The following is a 21,122-nucleotide window of genomic DNA, read 5'->3' as shown; positions in this document are numbered from 1 at the left end:
GACTGCATTTCCCCTGTCCCTTGGAAAATGAGTAACAGCCTGGATTTTGGTGACAGGCAACAGAAATGTGTATTTGTAGAGTTTGAGGGTCCATTGCTCCTTATAACATGTTGATAAGTAAGCACCATCCTGTGTACATGGCATTAAAAAGCTTACATTAAGCAGCCAAGATGGGTCCTTTTTACTGTAAGGGCTGATCAAGGAAGATGCCCTGGGTTTGATAGATCTCTTTGAGGACCAGCAACACTGTATCTTCAGATTCCCTATAAGAAAAAAACTTACACTGAAGAACAGTAAACAGAACTAACATTTGTGCTAGATATTTTATATATATTATTTTACTTAATCCACATATGCACCTTGCAAATTCAGTTTTTACTATATGGAAAAAAAAACTCCAGTGATGTAACTGGCAGTGATGACTGGCAAGTGACTTGGCAAAGAGCCATAGCATTTTATGTCTGGAAACATGAAAAGCTAAGAGCTGGGGTGCAGCTAGGCAGCAAAGCAGTTGCCTAGCATGCATGAGTTCCTGGCTTCAAGCCCCAGCACCACCAAAAAAAAAAGTAAATGACTAAGAAGTATTCATTTCCAGAGTTCTCTCTTTTTCTCTTTTTTCAGTAGTACTGGAGACTGAAACCAGGGCCTTCACACAGAGCTATATCCCCAACACTTTTTAGTTTTTTAAATTTTGAGACAGTGTCTCACTGAGTTCCTGCTAGGCTAGTCTCTGCCCAGGCCAGGCTTGAACTTGTGATCCACTTGCCTCCCAGGGGTTCTGGGATTACAGGCATGCAGCACCAGACTTTTTTTTTTTTTCAGTGGTGCTGGAGATTGAGCTCAGAGCCTGGGGCATGTTGTGCAAGTGCTCTACCGCTGAGCTACATCCCCGGCCTGCCAGAATTTATTCAGACATTCATAAAATGGAATATAAAAAAAGCGAGCCTCTATATAAAATAGGTAAAAAAAAAATTCTGAAAAAGGCATGGAATAATGCCTATAATACGCTATGACACCCCACACACACCAGAGATTGAACCCACACTGAGCTACACCCACAGCACCCCACCCCCTTTTTTGAGATAGGGTCTCACTAAATCACTGAGGTGTACAGGCTTAGCTTGGACTTCCCAGAGTACTGGGATTTCAGACAGGCTCCACCATGCCCACTGCTGAAGAAATTTTAAGAAACACATATAGAGAGGGAACCAATTAGTAGGGAACAAAATAAAAATTTTAAAACGCTTTTCTTAAAATGTTTTTGAATTTCAAACTTTTGAATTTCAAACCATATAAAAAATACCATCTGCTCAGAAATGTAAAAAGCCAGACTAGCAGAGATCATTCTTAAAGAGAAGTACTTTAACCCCTTAATCAGACTGCACTGGCTCAACTGCACTTTTGATTTTTCATGGCCTCTATACTACTTATCATACAAAATTGATATTGATTTTATCATATAATTTTCCCTTTATCAGAATTCAAATAGAAAAATTTCTCTCAGAGCCTTAAAGCTTATATTTTATTAAACAGTTATTTTCCTAGCTTTGTAATTTTAATTTTTCAGTGATTAAGTTGTGTTGTAGCATATGGAATTTAATAAGCACAATTTATCCATTCTTTAATCCATCAGGTAATTGTTTAATAATAATAAATTCTGATCTACCTACTATAAATGCTTTCAAATGGGTTTCTTAAAATATATTCAGTAACAGCGAAGTTATAATCCCAGCTATTTCAGAGGCGAGGCCGGAAGATTGCAAGTTTGAGACCAGCCTGGGAAATTTAACAAGATCCTGTCTGAGAATAAAATAAAACTAAAGGCCTGGGTACCTAGCATACACAAAGCCTTGAGTTCAATTCTCAGTACCCTCAAAAAATAAAATAAAATAAAAAGTTCAGTAACAGGAATGTGTATGTTTCAGTTCAGTTATAAGCACCTAAATGGCATCATTAACTCAATGGTCTATGCAAGTATAAAATAAAATGCATTTAAAGCAGCGCATGCTCTGTGTGTGTGTGTGTGTGTGTGTAACACTGGGGATGAATCTCACTCGACCTCTAAGCTACCTCTACAGCCCTTTTTATTTTTTATTTTGTGCATATTGGCCCATCTTCCTTCCTTTCTCTCCATTATCAATTTCCTATGAAGCAAACTAACAGAAGCACACTCACCAGTAGCACAGATGACTTTGTAAAGCAAATAAATATTCATTGAAACTCTCAATGGGCTTCTCCTGCAGCACATAGTCGATGCGCTGGCCCCTATTCAGCATGCCCACGTTGACGGGTGGAAGTTCCCCCTTCCCTGCTGCACAGGTCTCTTCTGTGCTAACATCTGGACATGGGAAAGCAGCATCAGAGCTGAGGGGTCCAAGCACTCCGGAGCTGTCCTGTTGCTTTCCTCCAACCCCAAGTTTACCCTCTCTGTTTAGAGAGAACTTTTCCACCCTCTTCCTCTCAGTCTTGTTAAAAGATTCTCAAGTCACACTAGTTTTGCCCAGTCCCTTCTCTTCTTTTACTTAACATAACTTAATTACCCCTTTGAGAGGTAAGTCATTGCCTAGAGTTTAAAAACTAAATGCAAGCAGGAACAAAGCTCTTAGGAATTGAGTGGTGAGTAGCCTAGCTAGTCCTCAGCTAGGAAGATTAATCTGACCCACAAGTACCTAGATATTCCTCCTGTAAAAGCAAGATACTTCACAGAGGAGGCTCTTAACATCACTCCCACAGTTCAAGCCTCACGCACAGCATCCTTTGACATTTTACCTCACATGTCTTTCCATAATTTATAACTATGAGCATGACAGAAAGGGTTGGCAGAGCTGGAGGCCTAGTTGGGACTCAGAGGACAGGTCCCACACAATAAAAGGTGAAAGGAAAGAGGCCCTGAGGGAATAAAAGCTCTCATGGAGGAGTCTCTCCTACTGGGCCTGATGCGGGACTCAGTGTGCACAGTGTCACTGACCACTAGCCTGCTCCAAACTTGACTCAGGCTCTGCTTCGGCCTCTTCTGCTGTCTCTGCTTGTAAGGCAGGGTATGGAGCTCTGGTGAAAGACTTCCAGGCCATCCGCAGCGAACCTAGCAAGTTGTTTTTCAGGTCCATGCTCATCCTGGTCAAGCCCTCTCTTAGTTCTGCAACACACACAAACACAGAACGTGTGGCTTACAATGTTTGTAGGGTCCAACAGAGGAGAACAGAAGTAATAAGGTCTGTTTAGTTTGTACTGGCCAAAGGTCTGAAATTACCAAGTTTTATAGACTTGCCTAAGTGCATCCGCTTCCTGCCTTTATGATGTGGGATCAGCATTGGCTCAAATTCCACTCCTGGAGCCACCATTGGTTCAATCCTATAGGCCACAGGATCAAACTACATAGGAAAAACAATAGCTCTATTTAGCCCGCTAAAGAAGCAGTCTAAGGGGGTCGGGGATTTAGCTCAGTGGTTTCGCTGCCTGCTGCGCAAGCGCAAGAACCTGAGTTCAATCCCCGGTACCAAAAAAAAAAAAAAGAAACAGTCTAAGGAACTATGTGTCCTAGGCAAGAATAATTATAAAATGGGGCTGGGATTTAGCTCAGTGGCACCGTGCTTGCCTTGCAAGCACAAGGTCCTGAGTTCAATCTCTGGTATTGAAAAAAAAAGGGAATAATTATAAATCCATTCAAAAGAAGACATAGGTGTTCTGCCCCATCAGTTTCAGATCAACACTATCCTAACAGTAAGTCCTCTCACTACTAGAGAATGGTATAGAAAAAAGTAAATCTTTACCAATAAGCCCTAATATTCAGGAAAAACCATACCAGTTGGACAATGCTTACAGGATGATAAATATTGAAGAAACCTTTGCACGTTGGAAATTTGTAATTCGGATCAATTCTCTTTAGCCCTCGGACAGTAAGGAACATTCCAATGGGAGACCCAAAAGCAAAGAATATTTCAGGCTTGTAGATGAGCCGGGGGTACTTTACAGAGACCTGGAAGAGGAAACACAAACATCTCTCACTAATAACAAAAGGCACATCTGTTCCATGGCAAGGGTGTTAGTATGGTCACCTGCCCGATGCTGACATCTAAATACTTGTCCTTTCTAGTGGCATCTGTGCTGCTGTGGGGCTCAGATTCTCTGGGGAGGTTCATCCCCAGAGCTGACTGCGTGCTTGGTTGAGTAATACCCTGAAGAATAAAAAAGACTTAAGTGAGCTATTACGTAGTAAAAATAGCCAAAGGATTACAAGTCTCTACTGGTTTGAAAGGATGCTTGGGCCACATATGATGGCACACACCTGTATTCCCAGCACTCCAGAGGCTGAGGCAGGAGTTTGAAGCCAGCCTAGGCTACACAATGAGTATTAGGCTGGCCTAAACTACACAGTGAGACCCTGTCCCAAAAAAAAAAATGCTTGGGAAAGTTTTAAAATGATACGGAATTTTAGAAAGAGCCCCTCATAAAGCAAGATAAAGCTGGTGAAAATAATTACTGCCTTAAATTATGAATTGGCATTCCTTATGTGCCTAAGACGATGAAAGCTGTACATGGCCATTTGGGCAGCAGTGGAAATTTTAGGCACCCAACATGAGAAAAAACAAGGGCAGAGCGGTGCAAAAGAAATGCCCAGTGCCACTCGGGAGCTCTGTGAAGGGGTGTGCTCTGTAACCAGAACAAGTAAGGGTCTCTGGGCACAGAACACAACACAATTCAGCCTTAGAACAGAACTAATCCCAGCACTTGCCTGACAAGTGCAAGGCCCAGAGTTGGATTCCCAATACCGAAAAAAAAAAAAAAGGAAAGAACTAATCTATCTGCTAAAAAGTTGGAAAAGAATTAACTACGAAGATATGGAATTTGGTGACTAGAAAAACTACATGTAGGTGTACTGTTACAACACTGATAACCCTTGAGAACATTATGCCAAATAAAAGCTGTCAGTCACAAAAAATCTTCTATCACAGGATCCCACTGACATGGAAATGTCTGAAATAACCAAATCCACAAGGGCTGAGGGCAGAGATGCAAATGAGCATGAGATTTCTCCTGGAGGTATTGGAAATGTTCTGGAGTCAGACAGTGGTAGTGGTTATGAAACTCTGTGAATACAACGAAAATCACTGAAATGTACACTTTAACAAGGTGACGTGTGCAGTGTATGATGTGAAGGGCTGGGGATGTAGTTCAGTCCTAAGGCCCTGGGTTTGATCCTTAGTACCAAAAAAAGAAAAAAAGAAAAATGAAAAACAATGAGTAAGAATCTTGTGGAACCAGGCATGGTGGCGCATGCCTATAATCCCAACACTTGGGAGGCTGAGGCAGAAGGATCACTGTGAACTGGAGGCCAGCCTAGGCCATATAGTGAGTTCAAGACCAGCCTGAATTAGTGAGACTCTGTCTCAAAAAACCTAAAAAAAAAAGAAAAAAAGAAAGAAAATGTATTTAATGTCTAAAAGAGTCAAAGACTAATTCCCAAAAACAATTTAGGTAGCTGCATGTGGTGACACACACACCTGTAGTGCCAGCTACTTGGGAGGCTGAGGCAGAAAGACTGCTTACACCTAGGAGTTTGAGGCCAGCCTAACCAACATAGCAAGACCCCATCTCAAAAAAACAGACTGCTTAGCTCTCCAGAGTAACATCTCATGAAGTATGCCATGGATGTTAAAAAACTGCTTAGTCCAACAAGCTATGTTAGGTACATACCAGCAAATTTCTTCTGCTCTTGAAATAGTTTATTATCTTCTTTCTTGGTCCTAAAGGAATTCCCATTTCCTGAAGATCTCTGTCTGTGCATAAAGCCTAGGCATAAAAAACCAAAGATCTTTTATTTCTAGGGAAAATAAAATCAACTGAATGTCCTGTTCCCTGAGAAAAGACAGTAACTACTCTCTTGTGGCTCCCCAGTGGTACAACCTGGAGAAGAAAAGGTTGTTTTATTTATGAAACAACCTAAAGAAAAACCTACAGTATGGGCTGGGGATTTAGCTCAGTGGTTCTACCACTTACCTCGAAAGCACAAGGACCCGAGTTCAATCCCCGGTGCCAAAAAAAAAAAAGAAGAATCTAGAGTATCAGCGTCATAGTACTACAGGTAACACTGTGTTACTGTTAAAAATAAAACAAAACTGGGCCAGGGATTTAGCTCAGTGGCACCACACCTGCCTCACAAGCAGCAAGGTCCTGAGTTTGATCCCTCGTACCATAAATAAATAAATAAATAAACAAACAAACAAACCAAAACTGCTGGGTGTGGGGGCACACCTGTAATCCCAGCACTTGGGAGGCTGAGACAGGAGGATCACTGGAGTTCAAGGCCAGCCTGGATTACATACAGACCCTGTCTCAAACAAAACAAAACACACCCTGGAGAAGCTGGGTACTTAATGGCTTGATTACAGAAAAAGCATCCTGATTTCCATGCTCACTTAGATGTCACACTTCTGAGAAGGGTGAGACTGAGCCATACAGTGTGAGGACACAGCAGGTGAAGTCATACACAACTGACCAACAAGAGACCTCAATTTAATGCCGATCGCTTTACTAGAAAAGGGTTCCTTCAGCCTCTCAAGACACGGTTGATGCATCCTTAGACCATTGTGTATTTTTCCTTATTAGTTATCACAAGTCTAATTTCTTTGTGGGATTATTTAACACTACACTACAAATACTAGGGTCTCACTAAATCGCCAAGTTGCCCAGACTAGTCTTGAAATTACGATCTTCTTGCCTCAGCCTCCCAGAGTGCCGAGGTTACAGGCCTGTGACACCACACAGGTTAGCTCATTTGAACTTTAAACTCCCACAAAGCAAGATCACTTTATATAATAAAAAGTACACACACAACACTGATGCCAACAAACATTATTAATGATAAGAATGTACTTTTGTTCCAGCACCTGCCTTGCAAGCGCAAGGTCCCAAGTTCAATCCCCAGTACCAAAAAAAAACAACACACAAACAATGTACTTTTGCAACTAAAAAGCTTCTAAAGGGCAAGCTCTTCGTAAACACGATGAAAATAAAAATAATGAACATGGTTTGGCATAAAGTTTTAAAAGACTATTTTTACCAGAGCTTCCTTATCTACTTTCTCCTTCTCAAAGATATTAAAGAACTCAGAGAGCTGAAGTTTCTTCAAATCTTCCTCCAGGTTTGCCGTGTCTCCGTGATCCATAACAATATTTGGCGAATCCTAAAATGAAATCATAAAGCATGATCTCAAAAATTCATTTAGTTTCCTTTACTAGTACTATTTTGATTTGAAATATCTTATATAAAATTCACACAGTAGAGTATCTTAACTTTAAATAAATTGTAACTTATGCAAAACATAAATGAAAACTGATTTCAAGTTTTTGTAATTTCAGTTAAAAATATGTATACGTGGGGCCGGGGATTTAGCTCAGTGGTTTCGCTGCCTGTCACACAAGGGCAAGGACCCGAGTTCAATCCCCGGTACCAAAAAAAAAACAAAATGTATATGTATATATATTATATATACTTTTTTTTGGTGGGTATTTCTTTTTCTTTTGGGTATCGGGGATCAAATTCAGGACCTTGCATTTTCGAGGCAGGTACAGCGCCACTGAGCTAAATCCCTGGCTTTTTTTTTGTTTTTGTTTTTTTTGTACCAGGAATCGAACTCGGGTCCTTGTGCTTGCACAGCAGGCAGAGAAACCACTGAGCTAAATCCCAGCCCATCTTTTTTTGTTTTTTGAAACAAGGTCTCACTATGTACTTCAGGCTAGCCTTGAACTGACTATATAGCCCAGGCTGGCCTTGAACTCACTATGTAGTTCAGGCTGGCCTTGAATTCACTATGTAGTCCGGGCTGGCCTCGAACTCATGGTGATCCTCCTGCCTCAGCCTCCCAAGTGCTGGGACTATAAGGGTGCACCACCACACCAGCTAAGTGTATTTTTAAATCAATGAGTGGGCCGGGGATTTAGCTCAGTGGTTCCGGTGCCTGCCTTGCAAGTGCAAGGTCCTGAGTTCGATCCCTGGTACAAAAAAAAAAAAAGGACTTAAATCAATGAGTGATTGAGGGATTGTCAAAATATTCTCCATCACCATTATGAAGTATTTACTGAGCTCTTGTTAGGGAAACAGAGCCTAAGAAACAAAACAGTCTAAGACAAACCTCCTCTGAAGAACCCATGGGCCCATAGAGTGGACAAGTCTCTTACAGGAAAAGAAAAGCTGAGGCAGCAAATGTCAAGCAGCAATCAATACTATCTGTGATGCATGTTGACAGAACTTTGTTTTACTAAAATAAATGGGTTTTGTTTTGTTTTTTTGGTACCGGGGATCAAACTTGGGTCCTTGCGCTTGCAAGGCAGGTGGCGGAACCACTGAGCTAAATCCCCAGCCCACTAAAATATGTTTAAACATCAAGTCCTCCTTTTACTTGCAAATAGAATTTCAGTAAATAGTATCAATTTATATCTAATTCATTCTTCACTGGGTTATAGGCAAACTCCAATTAGCTCAATGATTCTACAATTCTATTAATAGATCAGTAGTGCAGATTTTCTTGTTTTTTATCTTGAGACAGGGTCTCGCTATGTAGTTCAGGCTGGCCTTGAACTCACTATGCAGCCCAGGCTGGCCTCAAACTCCTGGCGATACTCCTGCCTCAGCCTCCCAAGTGCTGGGATTATAGGCATGTGCCACCACACGCCTGGCAGTAGTTCGTATTTATAAAGGGAAATAAAGATACCTAGTTATTTTTAAATATGACAGTTATCTGTAGATGGTTCTATCAAGAATGACATAATTACTAACCCATTGAACACAGATTTAACATCATTATATTAGACCAAAGTCAGATAAAAACAAAAATGTCTAAAAAATCTAAAAATCTTTACTATGGAACACTACCAGAGCACCTATCTGAACATCTAAATTACCTTTTCACTGTCAATATCCCCCAAAGAATCTTTCTGATTTGTTAGGATATCAAACAATATAAGCGAACCTATAAGTAAAATAGAAGAAAAAAGGGACAGTTTCTAAGTATTAGCACTAAATTGCTCTCTTTTATACAAAAAAGTCATCACCCAATGATACATGTAAGCAAATCTAGGAAGCAGAGTATCTCCCCAGCTCACCACCCTTCCACACCCCACCCCCTTCCCCTTCCATCATGGAAACTGCTAGGCCTCCGAATCTGACATTGCCAAGACACTGGCTTCAAACACAAGCATCCTTACAACGCAACCATCCTCTCTGGTTACAGAGAATTCATCTGTTACCTAAACTATGACCAGCAATGGATACACCCCCTTTGAAATCAGGGTTCCTCTGCAGAAAGAGCGTGTAGATTCGGTTCATCTCTGAAGCTACTGTGTCCACGATAGTCTGGCAGTAGGTGGGGCTGTTGTAGAAGAAGACATCTAGGATGGTGTCATTGGTGAAGTGCCGGAGGCGGTTAATGCTGGGCAGGGTTATCCGCTGCAGATCTCTGCAAAAAGAGAAAATGTACATCGAGAAACCCAAATACATCCCACAACCATCCCTGAGTGATTATCCAGCTTACTTTTCAAGCACAAAGTCAAAATTTTAAGAGACTACTATCAATTTATGAGAAAAACAGAGGATGGAAAAATGTGCTTAATGAAGCTAAAGAGAAGTTATCAGCAAAACTCAAGAGTATCAACAACCCTACAAGAAAACCCACTTTAATACACAAATTATAAGAAAATAATAGAGCCAGAAGGGGCGGCACACCTATAATCCCAGCACTTGAGAGGCTGAGGCAGAAGGGCTGCAAGTTGGATCCAGGCCTAAGCAATTAGTGGCTTAGCAAGACTGCTCAAAATTTAAAAACCAGAAAGGGCTGAGGACGTACTCAGTGCAAAGGTAATGGATTCAATCCCCAGGATCACAAAAACAAAATAACAAAAACAGGTTGAGAGTTAATTGAGAGACTGAGAAACTTGCCATCTAACTGTAATGTATGGCCTTTACTTGCACTTCACTTTTAAACGTGTGCACACACATGTATATAAAATATTTGGGCTGGGGTGTAACTCAGTGGTGGTGTGCTTGCCTGGCACACCCAAAGCTACAGTAGGTTCAATCTCCAGCACCCAAAAAAATCATATTAGACAAATGGAAATCTGAACACTGCGTATTTGATGGTATTAATATTTTTAGTTGTGGTAACTGTGTTATGGCCATATATATAATATTACCTATATAACATTATATATATTTTAATTGTATATTATACATGTATGTGTGTATAACTGCAATAATATATAATTATAATAAAATCATATAAGTATATATATAATTTTTTTTTAGAAATGGTCCTGCTATGTAGTTCAGGTTGGCCTTGAACTTACTACGTAGCCCAGGCTAGCCTCTAACTCACAGTGATCCTCCTGCCTCAGCTTCCCTAGTGCTGGGAGTGCTGGGATTACAGGTGTGTACCATCACGCTCAGCACTTTTTTTTGGTGGTCCTGGAGATTGAGCCCAAGACCATCACACTGAACTACATACCTAGGCTTTTTTGAGACAGGGTCACACTAAGTTACTAAATTGTCCAGGCTGGGCTCAGACTTGCAATCCTCCTGCCTCAGGTGTGTAACACCATGCCTGGCAAATATATATATTTTTTAAATCCTTTAATATATACAGACTGAAACATTTACTGATGAGCTTTTCTTGTTGTTGTTTTTTTCTTTAAGACAGAGTTTTGCTATGTAGTCTAGGCTGGCTTTGAACTCACTATATAGCCCAGGCTACCCTTGAACTTGTGGCAATTCTACTGCCTCAGCCTCCCCAGTGCTGGAATTATAGGCACGCACCACCACATCTGGCACTGATGAATTTTTAACAGGATGTCTAAGATTTGATTCAAAAATAATATGGTGGAGGGCCAGGGATTTAGCTCAGTGGTTCTGCCCCCTACCTCTTGAGCACAAGGTCCTGAGTTCGATCCCCGGTACCAAAAACCAACCAACCAAACAAAAATAATATGGTGGAAAAGAGAAGAGTAAGAAGATACAAACAAGCCCAGGGATTTAGCTCAGTGGTTCCGCCACCTGCCTCGCAAGCGCAAGGTCCCGAGTTCGATTCCCAGTACCAAAAAAAAAACAAAAACAAAAAAACAGAGAACCAACCATACACTGAGACTTGTTGAAGCTCCATAAGCAGTACATGAAGATTTATCATATTTATGAATATAAATATATATGCTATAATAAAATTTATTTTATTTTAAAAAAGACCAAGCAAATTCAGGTCCACACCTATAATCTCAGCACTCCAGGAGGCTGAGGCAGAAGGACTGCAAGTTTGAGCCCAGCCTAAGCAACTTAGTGACTTAGCAAGATTTTGTCTCAAGATAAAAATTTTAAAAGGAATAAGGATGTAGCTCAGTCTGTAGCACCTGAGACTAATCCCCAGTACTAGAAAGAAAAAAAAAAAAAAGAGGCTTTTCCTAGAGTTATCAGCATTGAGGGGCTCTTTGTACAGTGCTGTGGATCACACTCTGGGCCAGGGCCTTGCCTGTGCTGGACAAGTGCTCTACCACTGAGCTAAATCCCCGGCCCAAGGAAGACCATGTTAACATAGTCTAAATCAAATCCTGTCAAAAGTTTTCTCAAGGGCCAGGGATTTAGTTCAGTGGTTCCACCGCCTGCCTTGCAACCACAAGGTCCTGAGTTCAATATCCAGCACCAAAAAAAAAAAGTTCTCAGAGAGTTATGAACCTTTAGTAATCTTTTTTTTTGGTACTGGAGATCGAACTCGGGTCCTTGTGCTTGCGCAGCAGGCGGCGAAACCACTGAGCTAAATCCCCAGCCCCCTTTAGTAATCTTTTAGTGTCAGGTGAAAGATTTAAGAATGTGGACCTTCTAACCAATAAAGCAACACCACAGTGGAATGTCTGGCACATGGAATATACTCAGATCACAGAGTACTAAGAACCCAGACAGAATGAGAAGAGCCATTTCTAAGACCAGCACAGAAACAGGCTGCTATCCCCACTCCACTCCACAGATGTACCACGAACACTTCTTTCTGGAGAGCCCAGAGCTACATATGCTCAGTATACTTCTCTGTCATCACCATAAAATTTATAAACAAAACTACAGGGCTTATACCTTAAAAAGTCCCTGTATCGGGGCCAGGGATTTAGCTCAGTGGTTCCAGTGCCTGCCTTGCAAGTACAAGGTCCTGAGTTCGATCCCCAGTACCAAAAAAAAAAATCCCTGTATCAATTACACTTCAAATTATGAATGGTGATTTAATTTAGGGAGATTTCTTCTCTTTGTTTGAAATCTCGACTAATATTTAAATATGATCACAAAAGGAGCAACAAAATATTCTGTACATCTTGGGGTACAGCTGGGCTTTTTGTTTGTTTTGGGGGGGGAAAGTTTTGTTTTCTTTGCTTTTTTTTTTTTTTTCTTTTTTTGCAGTACCAGGGATCAAACTCCGGACCTTGCACTTGCGAGGCAGTCATGGTGCCACTGAGCTAAATCCCTGGCCCAGGCTGGCCTCAAACTTGTGGCAGTCCTCCTGTCTCAGCCTCCCCAGTGCTTGGGACTACTGGTATGTGCCACCACACCCAGCTATGGTTAGGTTTTGACATCTGAAAATGGAAATGCTTATACACTAGAAGAAAGCAACGTTTACCTTTAGTCTTTTTTTGTTTTTGTTTTGGTACCAGGGATCAAACTCGGGTCCTTGCGCTTGCACAGCAGGCAGCGAAACCACTGAGCTAAATCCCTGGCCCTAATGATGAAGTTTTAAGAGTAAATATAGCAAGATAATAAAGCATACTAAAGAAGATACACACAGCTTTTTACTAGGGACTGAGTAGGATTTAATAATGTATCTAAGAAACTTTAAGTATACAATCAGCTATCACAGAAATGTCCCCAAGTACACTGAAAATCAGAACACATACCCACAGCTAACAACTCGAGAGTGTAAGGTGTTACTCACACATCTACGCCAGTCGAATGCAAAGGGCTGTGCCAGTTGACGGGAAGAAACTCTACCCTTCCCATCTGCTGATTTTCTTGAGCTTTCTTAAAATGTGTCTGTAGCAAGTTCAAGGAAACACTGCGAAAATCATTCACTGGAAAAGAAAATTAACTTATGCATCAACAATGAAGCAATTAACACATAAAATCAGCATGTAACAAATCAGGTAATACACTGCCTAGCCACACTTGCTGAGAACACACAATGACTTGACTCAAAAATAGTGGTATTCAGGAAAAACTAACAGTACATAGGGGAAAAGACATTCTTTTCAGATAAAATCTCCTTTTCTTTTTTTGGTACTGGGGATTGAACTTGGGACCTTGTGCTTTCGAGGCAGATAGTGGGTGGAACCACTGAGCTAAATCCCCGGCCCCAAAACGTCCCTTCCTATATAAAACATTTCATCAAAAGAAAAACCAACTGAAAAACTTTTATGTCAATCAAGCTGTTTCAATTTCTAAAAATTAGATGATTATATGTCAATTAATCTTGCAATCAGATTCCTATTCTACTTCCTGGTTTTTATAATTAATCATTACCGGCCAGGGATTTAGCTCATTGGTTTTGTCGCCTGCTGTGCAAGCGCAAGACCCGAGTTTAATCCCCGGTACCAAAAAAAATATAGCCATTACCCAATACTTCAGATTTTTAAAAAATATACACTGCTGTTCAAAATTCTTATCTCACTATCTTAATCTTCCAGAATATAACTCCAGTTTATGCTCAGAACCACTTATGTTGTTATGCTTGTGTCTAGATGTCCCCCTAAAGCCTCATGAACTGGGGCTTATTTCAAAGGTAGGTGATCTGGAGTGTGTGACGCTGGGATTAAGGGTGGGTGACTACTAAATCAGTCCACTGATTGGTTTGGCACAGGCCCTAACTAAGCCAGGTAGCCTAGGTAGACTATAAAAGAGGCAGAAAGAAGCTTCTATTGACAGTTGCTTGCCTTTGCTGTCTTCTGCCTGCCATGAACTGTTTTTCCTCTGTGATGCCCCTCTGCCATGCCACCCCACCTTGGAGCCAGCTGACTATGAACTGAAACTTCTACAACTGTGCACTAAATAAATCTCTCCTCCTTTAACTTTGGGTGTCAGGTATTTTATTTCAGCAACGAGAAAAGTAAGACACCCAGTAAAATAAGACTCCTACTTGGAATAGATATTGCACACTATTGAGTTTTTGTTTGTTTTGTTGTTTAACTTTTTTCATTTGCACAGGGACTCACAGCTAAGAGTTTGCCTTAATTCTCAGAGATTTGGGACTCTGACTTTTCAGCAATGCTGAAACTGGACTTCTGCAACTCTTAGAGATGAACTAAATGCCTTTTGCATAAAGAGATGTGCATGAGTCTTTGGGGGACCAGGGGTGGAATGTTATGGTTTGGTTCTAGATGTCCTCTAAAAGCCTCATACCGTCATAGGTGGCTTTTTCAGAGGTGGCTGGGTCCAGAGTGTGTGACACTGGAATTGATTCAAGGTGCAATGCTAGGCTCAAGGGCACTAGGATTAACCATGTGAGTGCTACCCACCCTAAGTAGGTTGGATAAAATAGAAGGGTCAGAAAGATACTGTTAAGCTTCCCTTGTTGCTTTTGCTGCCTTCCACCCCCACAAACTGTTGCCCCTCTGCCATATGCCACCCTGCCTTGGAGCTAGTCAATTATGGACTCCACACTATCAAATTTTAAAGATGTTGCCTTTTAAAGTCAAGTTTTACTAACAACTTAAATCTTCCAATTATTCTATCAAGAGGCTTCTGGGGATTGTAATCCCATCTACTCAGGAGGCTGAGGCAAAATGGTTAGTTCGAGGCCAGTCTGGGCAAATCAGGGAGATCCCATCTCAAAATAAAAAGGGCTCAGGATGTAACTCAGTGCTAGAGTACTTGCCTAGCATGCACAAGAACCTGAGTCAAACTCAAATACCTCGGGCTGGGGATTTAGCTAAGTGGCTTTGCCGCCTGCTGCACAAGTGCAAGGACCCGAGTTTGATTCCCAGTACAAAAAAAAAATTAAAAATAAAAAACTCAAATACCTCAATAATAATACCAAGAGGCTTGGGGCCGGGAATTTAGCTCAGTGGAACCGTGCCTGCCTCACAATTGCAAGGTTCTGAGTTTGATCCCTGGTACCAAAAAATAAAAAAAGAGGCTTATCACAATAAGATGTACAAAAAATGGTTGTATTTTCTGTTATTCACTCTATCATCTTCAGGGTCCCTTTTACATTTCTGAAGGTTAGAAATAAGACCACTATACTATGAAACAATTTTATAGGGATTACGGGGCTCATTCACTCAAGAATTACTGGTTAATGGGCCAAGGATTTAGCTCAGTGGTTCCGCCGCCTGCCTCGCAAGTGCAAGGTCCCGAGTTCGATCCCTGGTCCAAAAAAAAAAAAGAATTACTGGTTAAGAATATAAAGTATTATCCTCAAGAATTTACTACCACTTTAGATTAAGCTAGGAAGCTTCACTGCTCATCACATGTCTTCAGTTCTCCAAATCTGATTATGCAGCTAAGCCGATGAGCTAAAGATGATGCTTTGTCTTGACTCCCAATGCAGTGACTAACACACTCCCTGAACACTAACCTATATGCTCTGCAAACCTACCACACTGCACAATGCTTCGGAAGCGGAGATCACAGGCTGGTCCAATCCCATGTACTATAAAGACCAAGTGATCTATCTGTAAAGGTTCTCCTATAAATAAAATGAGAAAAAAGAATTATTCCATGTAATTAATTCTAAACTCAATCTTTACAGTGAATAGGTTATAAATGTGAGCAAGTTAAACTACAAATGGATTACTTAAAAGACACAATATGGTCCTATATTTAATTATGCAGTAAAAGTACATTTTGCCTCATTTTTAATTTATCTGGAAATAAGTCTATACAAAATTTTCACTTTTTATTCTGAAATAACTGCAAAGTTACAGAAAACTAGAAAAAATAGTACAGAAACTCCCAAGTACATTTTAGAAATTCAACTTCTTAAACCACATTTCATTATTATTTATGTGTGTGGACATACACATGTTTATCTTGGGGGGCTATTTGGGAGCAGGTTGCATGTATGATCATGTTTCATACACCTCAAACTTCAAACTGCTTAATATGTATATTTCCTAAGGACAGCCTCTTTTTTTTCTTTTTTGGGGTACTGGGGATAGAACTCAGGACCTTGCACTAACTCAGGACCTTGCACTTTCTAGGCAGGTGCCGGAACCAGAGCTAAATCCTCGGCCCCAGGACAGCCTCTTAATAATCACAGTACAGTTAGCAAGTCTAGGCTATATCTGATGGAATATTATTAACTATGATTCCTTTTTTTTTTTTCTTTTGGTACTGGGGATCATACTCTGGACCTTGCGCTTTACGAGACAGGCGCTGGAACCACTGAGCTAAATCCCCAGCCCTATGATTCCATTTTTAATCAATTGTCTCTAAAATGTTTGGAATGATTTTAAAGCTTAAAATTTTAAATTCATCTTTTTAAATTACAGTAAATCTAAGAGTTTATCCAAGAGACAAATCATCTCTCTTGTAAGATAAAAGGAATTCTAAAATCCAGTTAAAAATATTTAAAGCCAATCACAAGTGACCCCCGTTAGATGGCAATGAATAATCAAGTTCCTTCTGAAAAATAGTCTGAGTTGAAAATCTTCAAAAATAGTTGGTATTACCCATAATAAATATCTAGTCAAGCAGGTAGATTCAACTTCTTAGAATGAGGACTAAATCAGCTCACCTCTACTTAGCAACTACCAGATTAGTATTACCAAATTTCACACATCCCACCATATGCCCACCCTATATACTTAGCAGCTTTAAATATTTACATGTGTTAAAATTCTTAAAGTGATGCTAATCTGAATTCAGAATAAGCCCAATTAAAGATAATTTGTAAGCCTTGAGGTAACTGAAATACACAAAAAAGGGTCACAATTTAAGGAATAAACAAGTTAATAGAAAAGATAAGAAAAAATGAATGATTAACATTACCACAATGGATGTCAACAGAGATATTCTCAACCCCCCTTTTCACTGTTCTTGGCCGACCTTGCTCAGTGGGCGTTGAACCCCATTCATCAGACCCTGCAATTGGCTGGTAATGCACCATGAGCTTAAAAAGAAAAAGATCAGAGCAATATACTCGATGTTACAGTCATCTCTATATTATGTATATGTATTATTTATTTATTTATTTTTGGTACCAAGGATCAAACTCGGTACCTTGCCCTTTCGAGGCAGGTGGCAGCACCACTGAGCTAAATCCCCAGCTCAATTTTTTTTTTTTTGACAGGGTTTCACTATGTAGCTTAGGCTGGCCTTGAATTTGTGGCAATCTTCCTGCCTCAGCCCTTTGCGTGCTAGGATTACAGATGTGTGCCCCCATGCCCAGCTTCTATATAATACATTTTGAAGGATAAAAAGATATCTTTCAGTACATAGTTTTGATATGCAATTCTTAAAGCTTGAAATGAAGACCCTGAAAATACACTGGACTAACAAGTCTTTCAAAAATGTCCTACACATGAAAGATGTGCTCATATAATGTACTGGTGATTTCTTAATCCTACAATGGCATAATTTTTCCTAAGAAAACTCTTTTGTATGGCTGAGTGGAGTAAATAATGGCAGTACTGTAAATTTTAAGTTTTATAGTGGTGAATTGAACATAAAATTGCCTAAATTTATCTTACATAAAGTCCATAGGGAAAAGAAGCCAAAGTTCTCCTTAGTAATGCAATAACCTTAACCCCAATATCAGAGAAATGTGTTACTTCACTTTACCTTTGGATTGTGTAATATAATAATTTCTCTACTGGGAGACTCCAGTTTCTTTTTCCATTCATCCAGAGTTACAGCAAGCATGTAAGTTTCCTTAAAAGAAAATACATTTCATTAGATTTTTCTAATAGCTTTTCCACTAAACTGAACCTATAACAAGAATACCACTAGATTAATGAGTTTCAATAACAATATAATTCTCATTTATCAAATTTATTTTCAAATTCTTTTAAAATTATAACAGATATGGCCCCTGCCTCGTAAGCGCAAGGACCCAAGTTCAATCCCTGGTACCAAAAAATAAAAAATAAAAAAAATAAAATTATGACAGATAACAGCACAGAACAAAGAAAAATATCACTCCTAATTCTAATAACTGCTATTCATCTTTTCATATGTCAGTAATGTTAATGTTCTCCATGTTAAAGAAAATAAATATCAAAAAGGTCAGTCCTGTGGTTTAAGTGCTAACACCGTGGTTTGCAGACAGAAGCATTTGGCAAAAGTTTTATTTCATCTGCAAACTCTATCAGATGATACACACAACCATGGCCACCTTTCCTGCACAAACACAAATGTGGCCATCTTTTCCAAAATCATGGAACAAATTAAGTTTGTGAACCAAGGTACCACTGTAATGGTTTTCACCAGGGAAAATTTTTAATTAAAAAGCGTAAGACAAAAAAATTAAAAATTAAAAATTAAAAAAAAAGCATAAGACAGTTTCTATAATATTTTATTTAATCTTTTTGTTTGGTTGGTTTTTTTGAGATAGGGCCTCACTATGTAATTCAGGCTTGCCTCAAGCTCATGGTGATCCTCATGCCTCAGCCTCTCAAGGGCTAGGATTACAGGCATGTGCCACTACGCCCAGTTTCCATAATATTTTAAAATGTGAAAATGAAATTACTTTATCCTGAAACCAACTTGCAAAAAGAAATACTATAAAGTATGATGTACATGGAATCAAACCTTTTCTGCAAATTTCACAAAGTAAGTCACAAAAGGAAGAAAAGATTGTTAAATGAGAAAAGAAAAAAGATAAAAATGATGAGTAAAAGGGGATCAAAGCAATACCTCTAAAACTCGGCTGAAGCTCTCTGAGTAGGGAACATATTTATTGTCTTTGTCTCCTTTGTAGAACCAGGTACAGCGTCTCACTTCAGATGCTAGTTCATCCCAGTACACAGCATACCGCATCCTTTCCCCCAGGTGAACGTCATACCTGCCCCCATCCGTGGGGACCACTCTCCCTCTGCAATCCTTTCCTATCAAGAATTAGGAGGAAAAGTACAGATCATACAATAAATCTCCCAAAATACGATTCTGAGCTACTTTTTAAAAACTGCTTAACAAGAAAAATCCAAAATGTATCTCTAACAGCACTACTGGGGCTATTACAAAACAGAGCAGGGTTATGCGTGCCTATAATTCCAGCATGAAACAGGAGGATCACAAGTTTAAATCTAGACTAGGCAACTTAAAATACCCTATGGGGGGGGGGGGCTGGAAATGTAGCTCAGCACCAAGGCTCTGAGTTCAATTCCTAGTACCACAAAAATCAGGGGTGGGGGTGTGTGTACACTGTAGCTTGAGAGAGCTCAAAGTCTTTTTTTAAAGCTGAAAGTCTTTGTTACAATTCATTTTCATCCTACCAGAGCCATATGCCTCTTCCAGTTGCTGTGAATCCTCAGAGTTGAATGGAATCCAGGTCTCTTTAGAATCTATTATCTTACAATAAAACCAATGTGGAGAAACGGGTTCATATAAACTGCCAGCATCCATATCTATTAGCTCGAAGGAACTACATGAGTTTGGTGAGGGGGATGGATCCGACTGAGACAACTGCTCCTGGTGTGCTTCCACTGATGACATTTCTCTCTCTAAAAGACAAGATACAACTATCAGGAAAACGATTTTCCTTCTATTAGCAGTGTACCTGTTCACATGTGCATGCACACAAAACTCGATCATTTGAAGAGAACATTTCTGCAACAACAACAAAAAATCCAAGGGGGCTACATAATTTAAAATAAAAACAGGGCCGGGGATTTAGCTCAGTGGCACCACGCCTTCCTGGCAAGCACAAGGTCCTGAGTTTGATCCCTGGTACCAAAAATAAATAAATAGATAGATATTTTAAAATAAAAACGAATTACCTTAGGAAGGGTGTCTTTAAAAAACACTTCTTAGGTCAACCACTTTGCACTAAGCTCACAATTCTCTTGGAAAACTGGATGGTTTACTCACACAAGTTTTAACTCAAAATTACAAGAAGCACGTCCTCAAAACTGATTGCAAGTCAGATGTGCTGATGAATGCTGGTAATCTAGTCATTCTGGAAGGCTGAGACAGGAGTACTGCAAACTAGAGCCAGGCCTGGGCAATTTAACGTCTTAGGGGTGACCCTGTTTCAAAATTTTTAAAATAATATTTTTTTAAAGGGCTGGAGATATAGCAGTGCAAAGGTACTAGGTTCAGGCCATGGTACCTCAAAACAATTACAACAAAAAACGGATTGCAACAAAATATTTCATTCCCATTTCAAATTTGAACCTAGTGCCAAAGGCAGAAAACTGACCCCAACCATGTCAGTATGCCGACCTAACGACATCCAGGTTTTACGGTCTAAACAGTCCTTTATCATCATTTACTTGGCCACTGGAATCTTAAAATACAGAAAATCACTAATGCATTACGAACCAATCATTCTGACTGACCACTGAAGCCGGCTTAGAGGCTGTGAGGCGCACGCTAGACCACTGCCCAGGACACCGCGGCTCGGCCCCCGCCTGGCCACCTCTCAGGTGGGCTGACGCGACCGATCACGCGCGACCTCCGCACCTCCTGTGGCGCCTCGGCAGAGAGGGGCGAGCGTCGCGGCCGCGGATGGCGCCGCTCTCCGCGCTCCTTCACGGGACCCAGCCCGTCCCTCTCACCTCCCAGGCCTCCCCGCCAGCGGGAGCGGACACTGCCCGGGGAGCCACCACCTTTCCGCACCCTGGGAGCCGTCGCCGTGGGCCCGACCCGCTCCTCCCTCGGCCGCGCCCTCCCCGCTGGCGAGCGGAGGCGGACACGGACTCACCCAGCAGCCCTGCTGCTTGCGCGCTCCCGCGCCGGGCCGACAGCACAAGGCACGTCCCCGTCCCCGGCGGGGCGGACCCAGCTCTCCGCGCCCAGCGGGCAGGGCTGCGGGTCAGACCAGCGAGGGGACCGCGAGCGCAGCGCACCGTCGCTGTGGAGCGATAAGGGCCGCAGGACCCCCGCGGAAGTGTCGCGAGAGGTGGCGGGGATCGCGCGAGACGCCGCTGCTGTGGAGCGTGGCTCGG

The 21,122-nt window shown here is 40.9% G+C and overlaps 1 protein-coding gene across 11 annotated transcripts in view; it reads right to left on the bottom strand.

Moving 5' to 3' along the window:
• Positions 1-21,122, bottom strand: part of Ddhd2 (DDHD domain containing 2) — a 26,323-nt gene extending 5,201 nt beyond the window's left edge. The window contains exons 1-17 of one of the 11 annotated variants that reach the window (XM_004855358.3): positions 20,879-21,122; positions 19,449-19,676; positions 18,871-19,061; positions 17,797-17,886; positions 17,005-17,125; positions 15,611-15,700; positions 12,953-13,088; positions 9,246-9,454; positions 8,901-8,968; positions 7,061-7,183; positions 5,695-5,790; positions 4,056-4,175; positions 3,821-3,976; positions 3,269-3,371; positions 2,969-3,136; positions 2,176-2,338; positions 157-263 (exon numbers count right to left, since the gene is read on the bottom strand). In XM_004855358.3, the coding sequence (XP_004855415.2) occupies positions 182-263; positions 2,176-2,338; positions 2,969-3,136; positions 3,269-3,371; positions 3,821-3,976; positions 4,056-4,175; positions 5,695-5,790; positions 7,061-7,183; positions 8,901-8,968; positions 9,246-9,454; positions 12,953-13,088; positions 15,611-15,700; positions 17,005-17,125; positions 17,797-17,886; positions 18,871-19,061; positions 19,449-19,668 (2,136 nt within the window). In that variant the 5' untranslated portion in view covers positions 19,669-19,676; positions 20,879-21,122 and the 3' untranslated portion in view covers positions 157-181. The other 10 variants (XM_087217317.1, XM_087217322.1, XM_087217313.1 and 7 more) reach the window with 10 other exon arrangements.

The sequence above is a fragment of the Heterocephalus glaber genome, unplaced genomic scaffold (genome assembly GCF_053883595.1).
Source record: "Heterocephalus glaber isolate CG9 unplaced genomic scaffold, H.glaber_assembly_v1.0 deba00001461, whole genome shotgun sequence".
NCBI classification, from domain to species: Eukaryota; Metazoa; Chordata; class Mammalia; order Rodentia; family Bathyergidae; genus Heterocephalus; species Heterocephalus glaber.
This window is presented reverse-complemented; position numbering and strand designations above follow the sequence as displayed.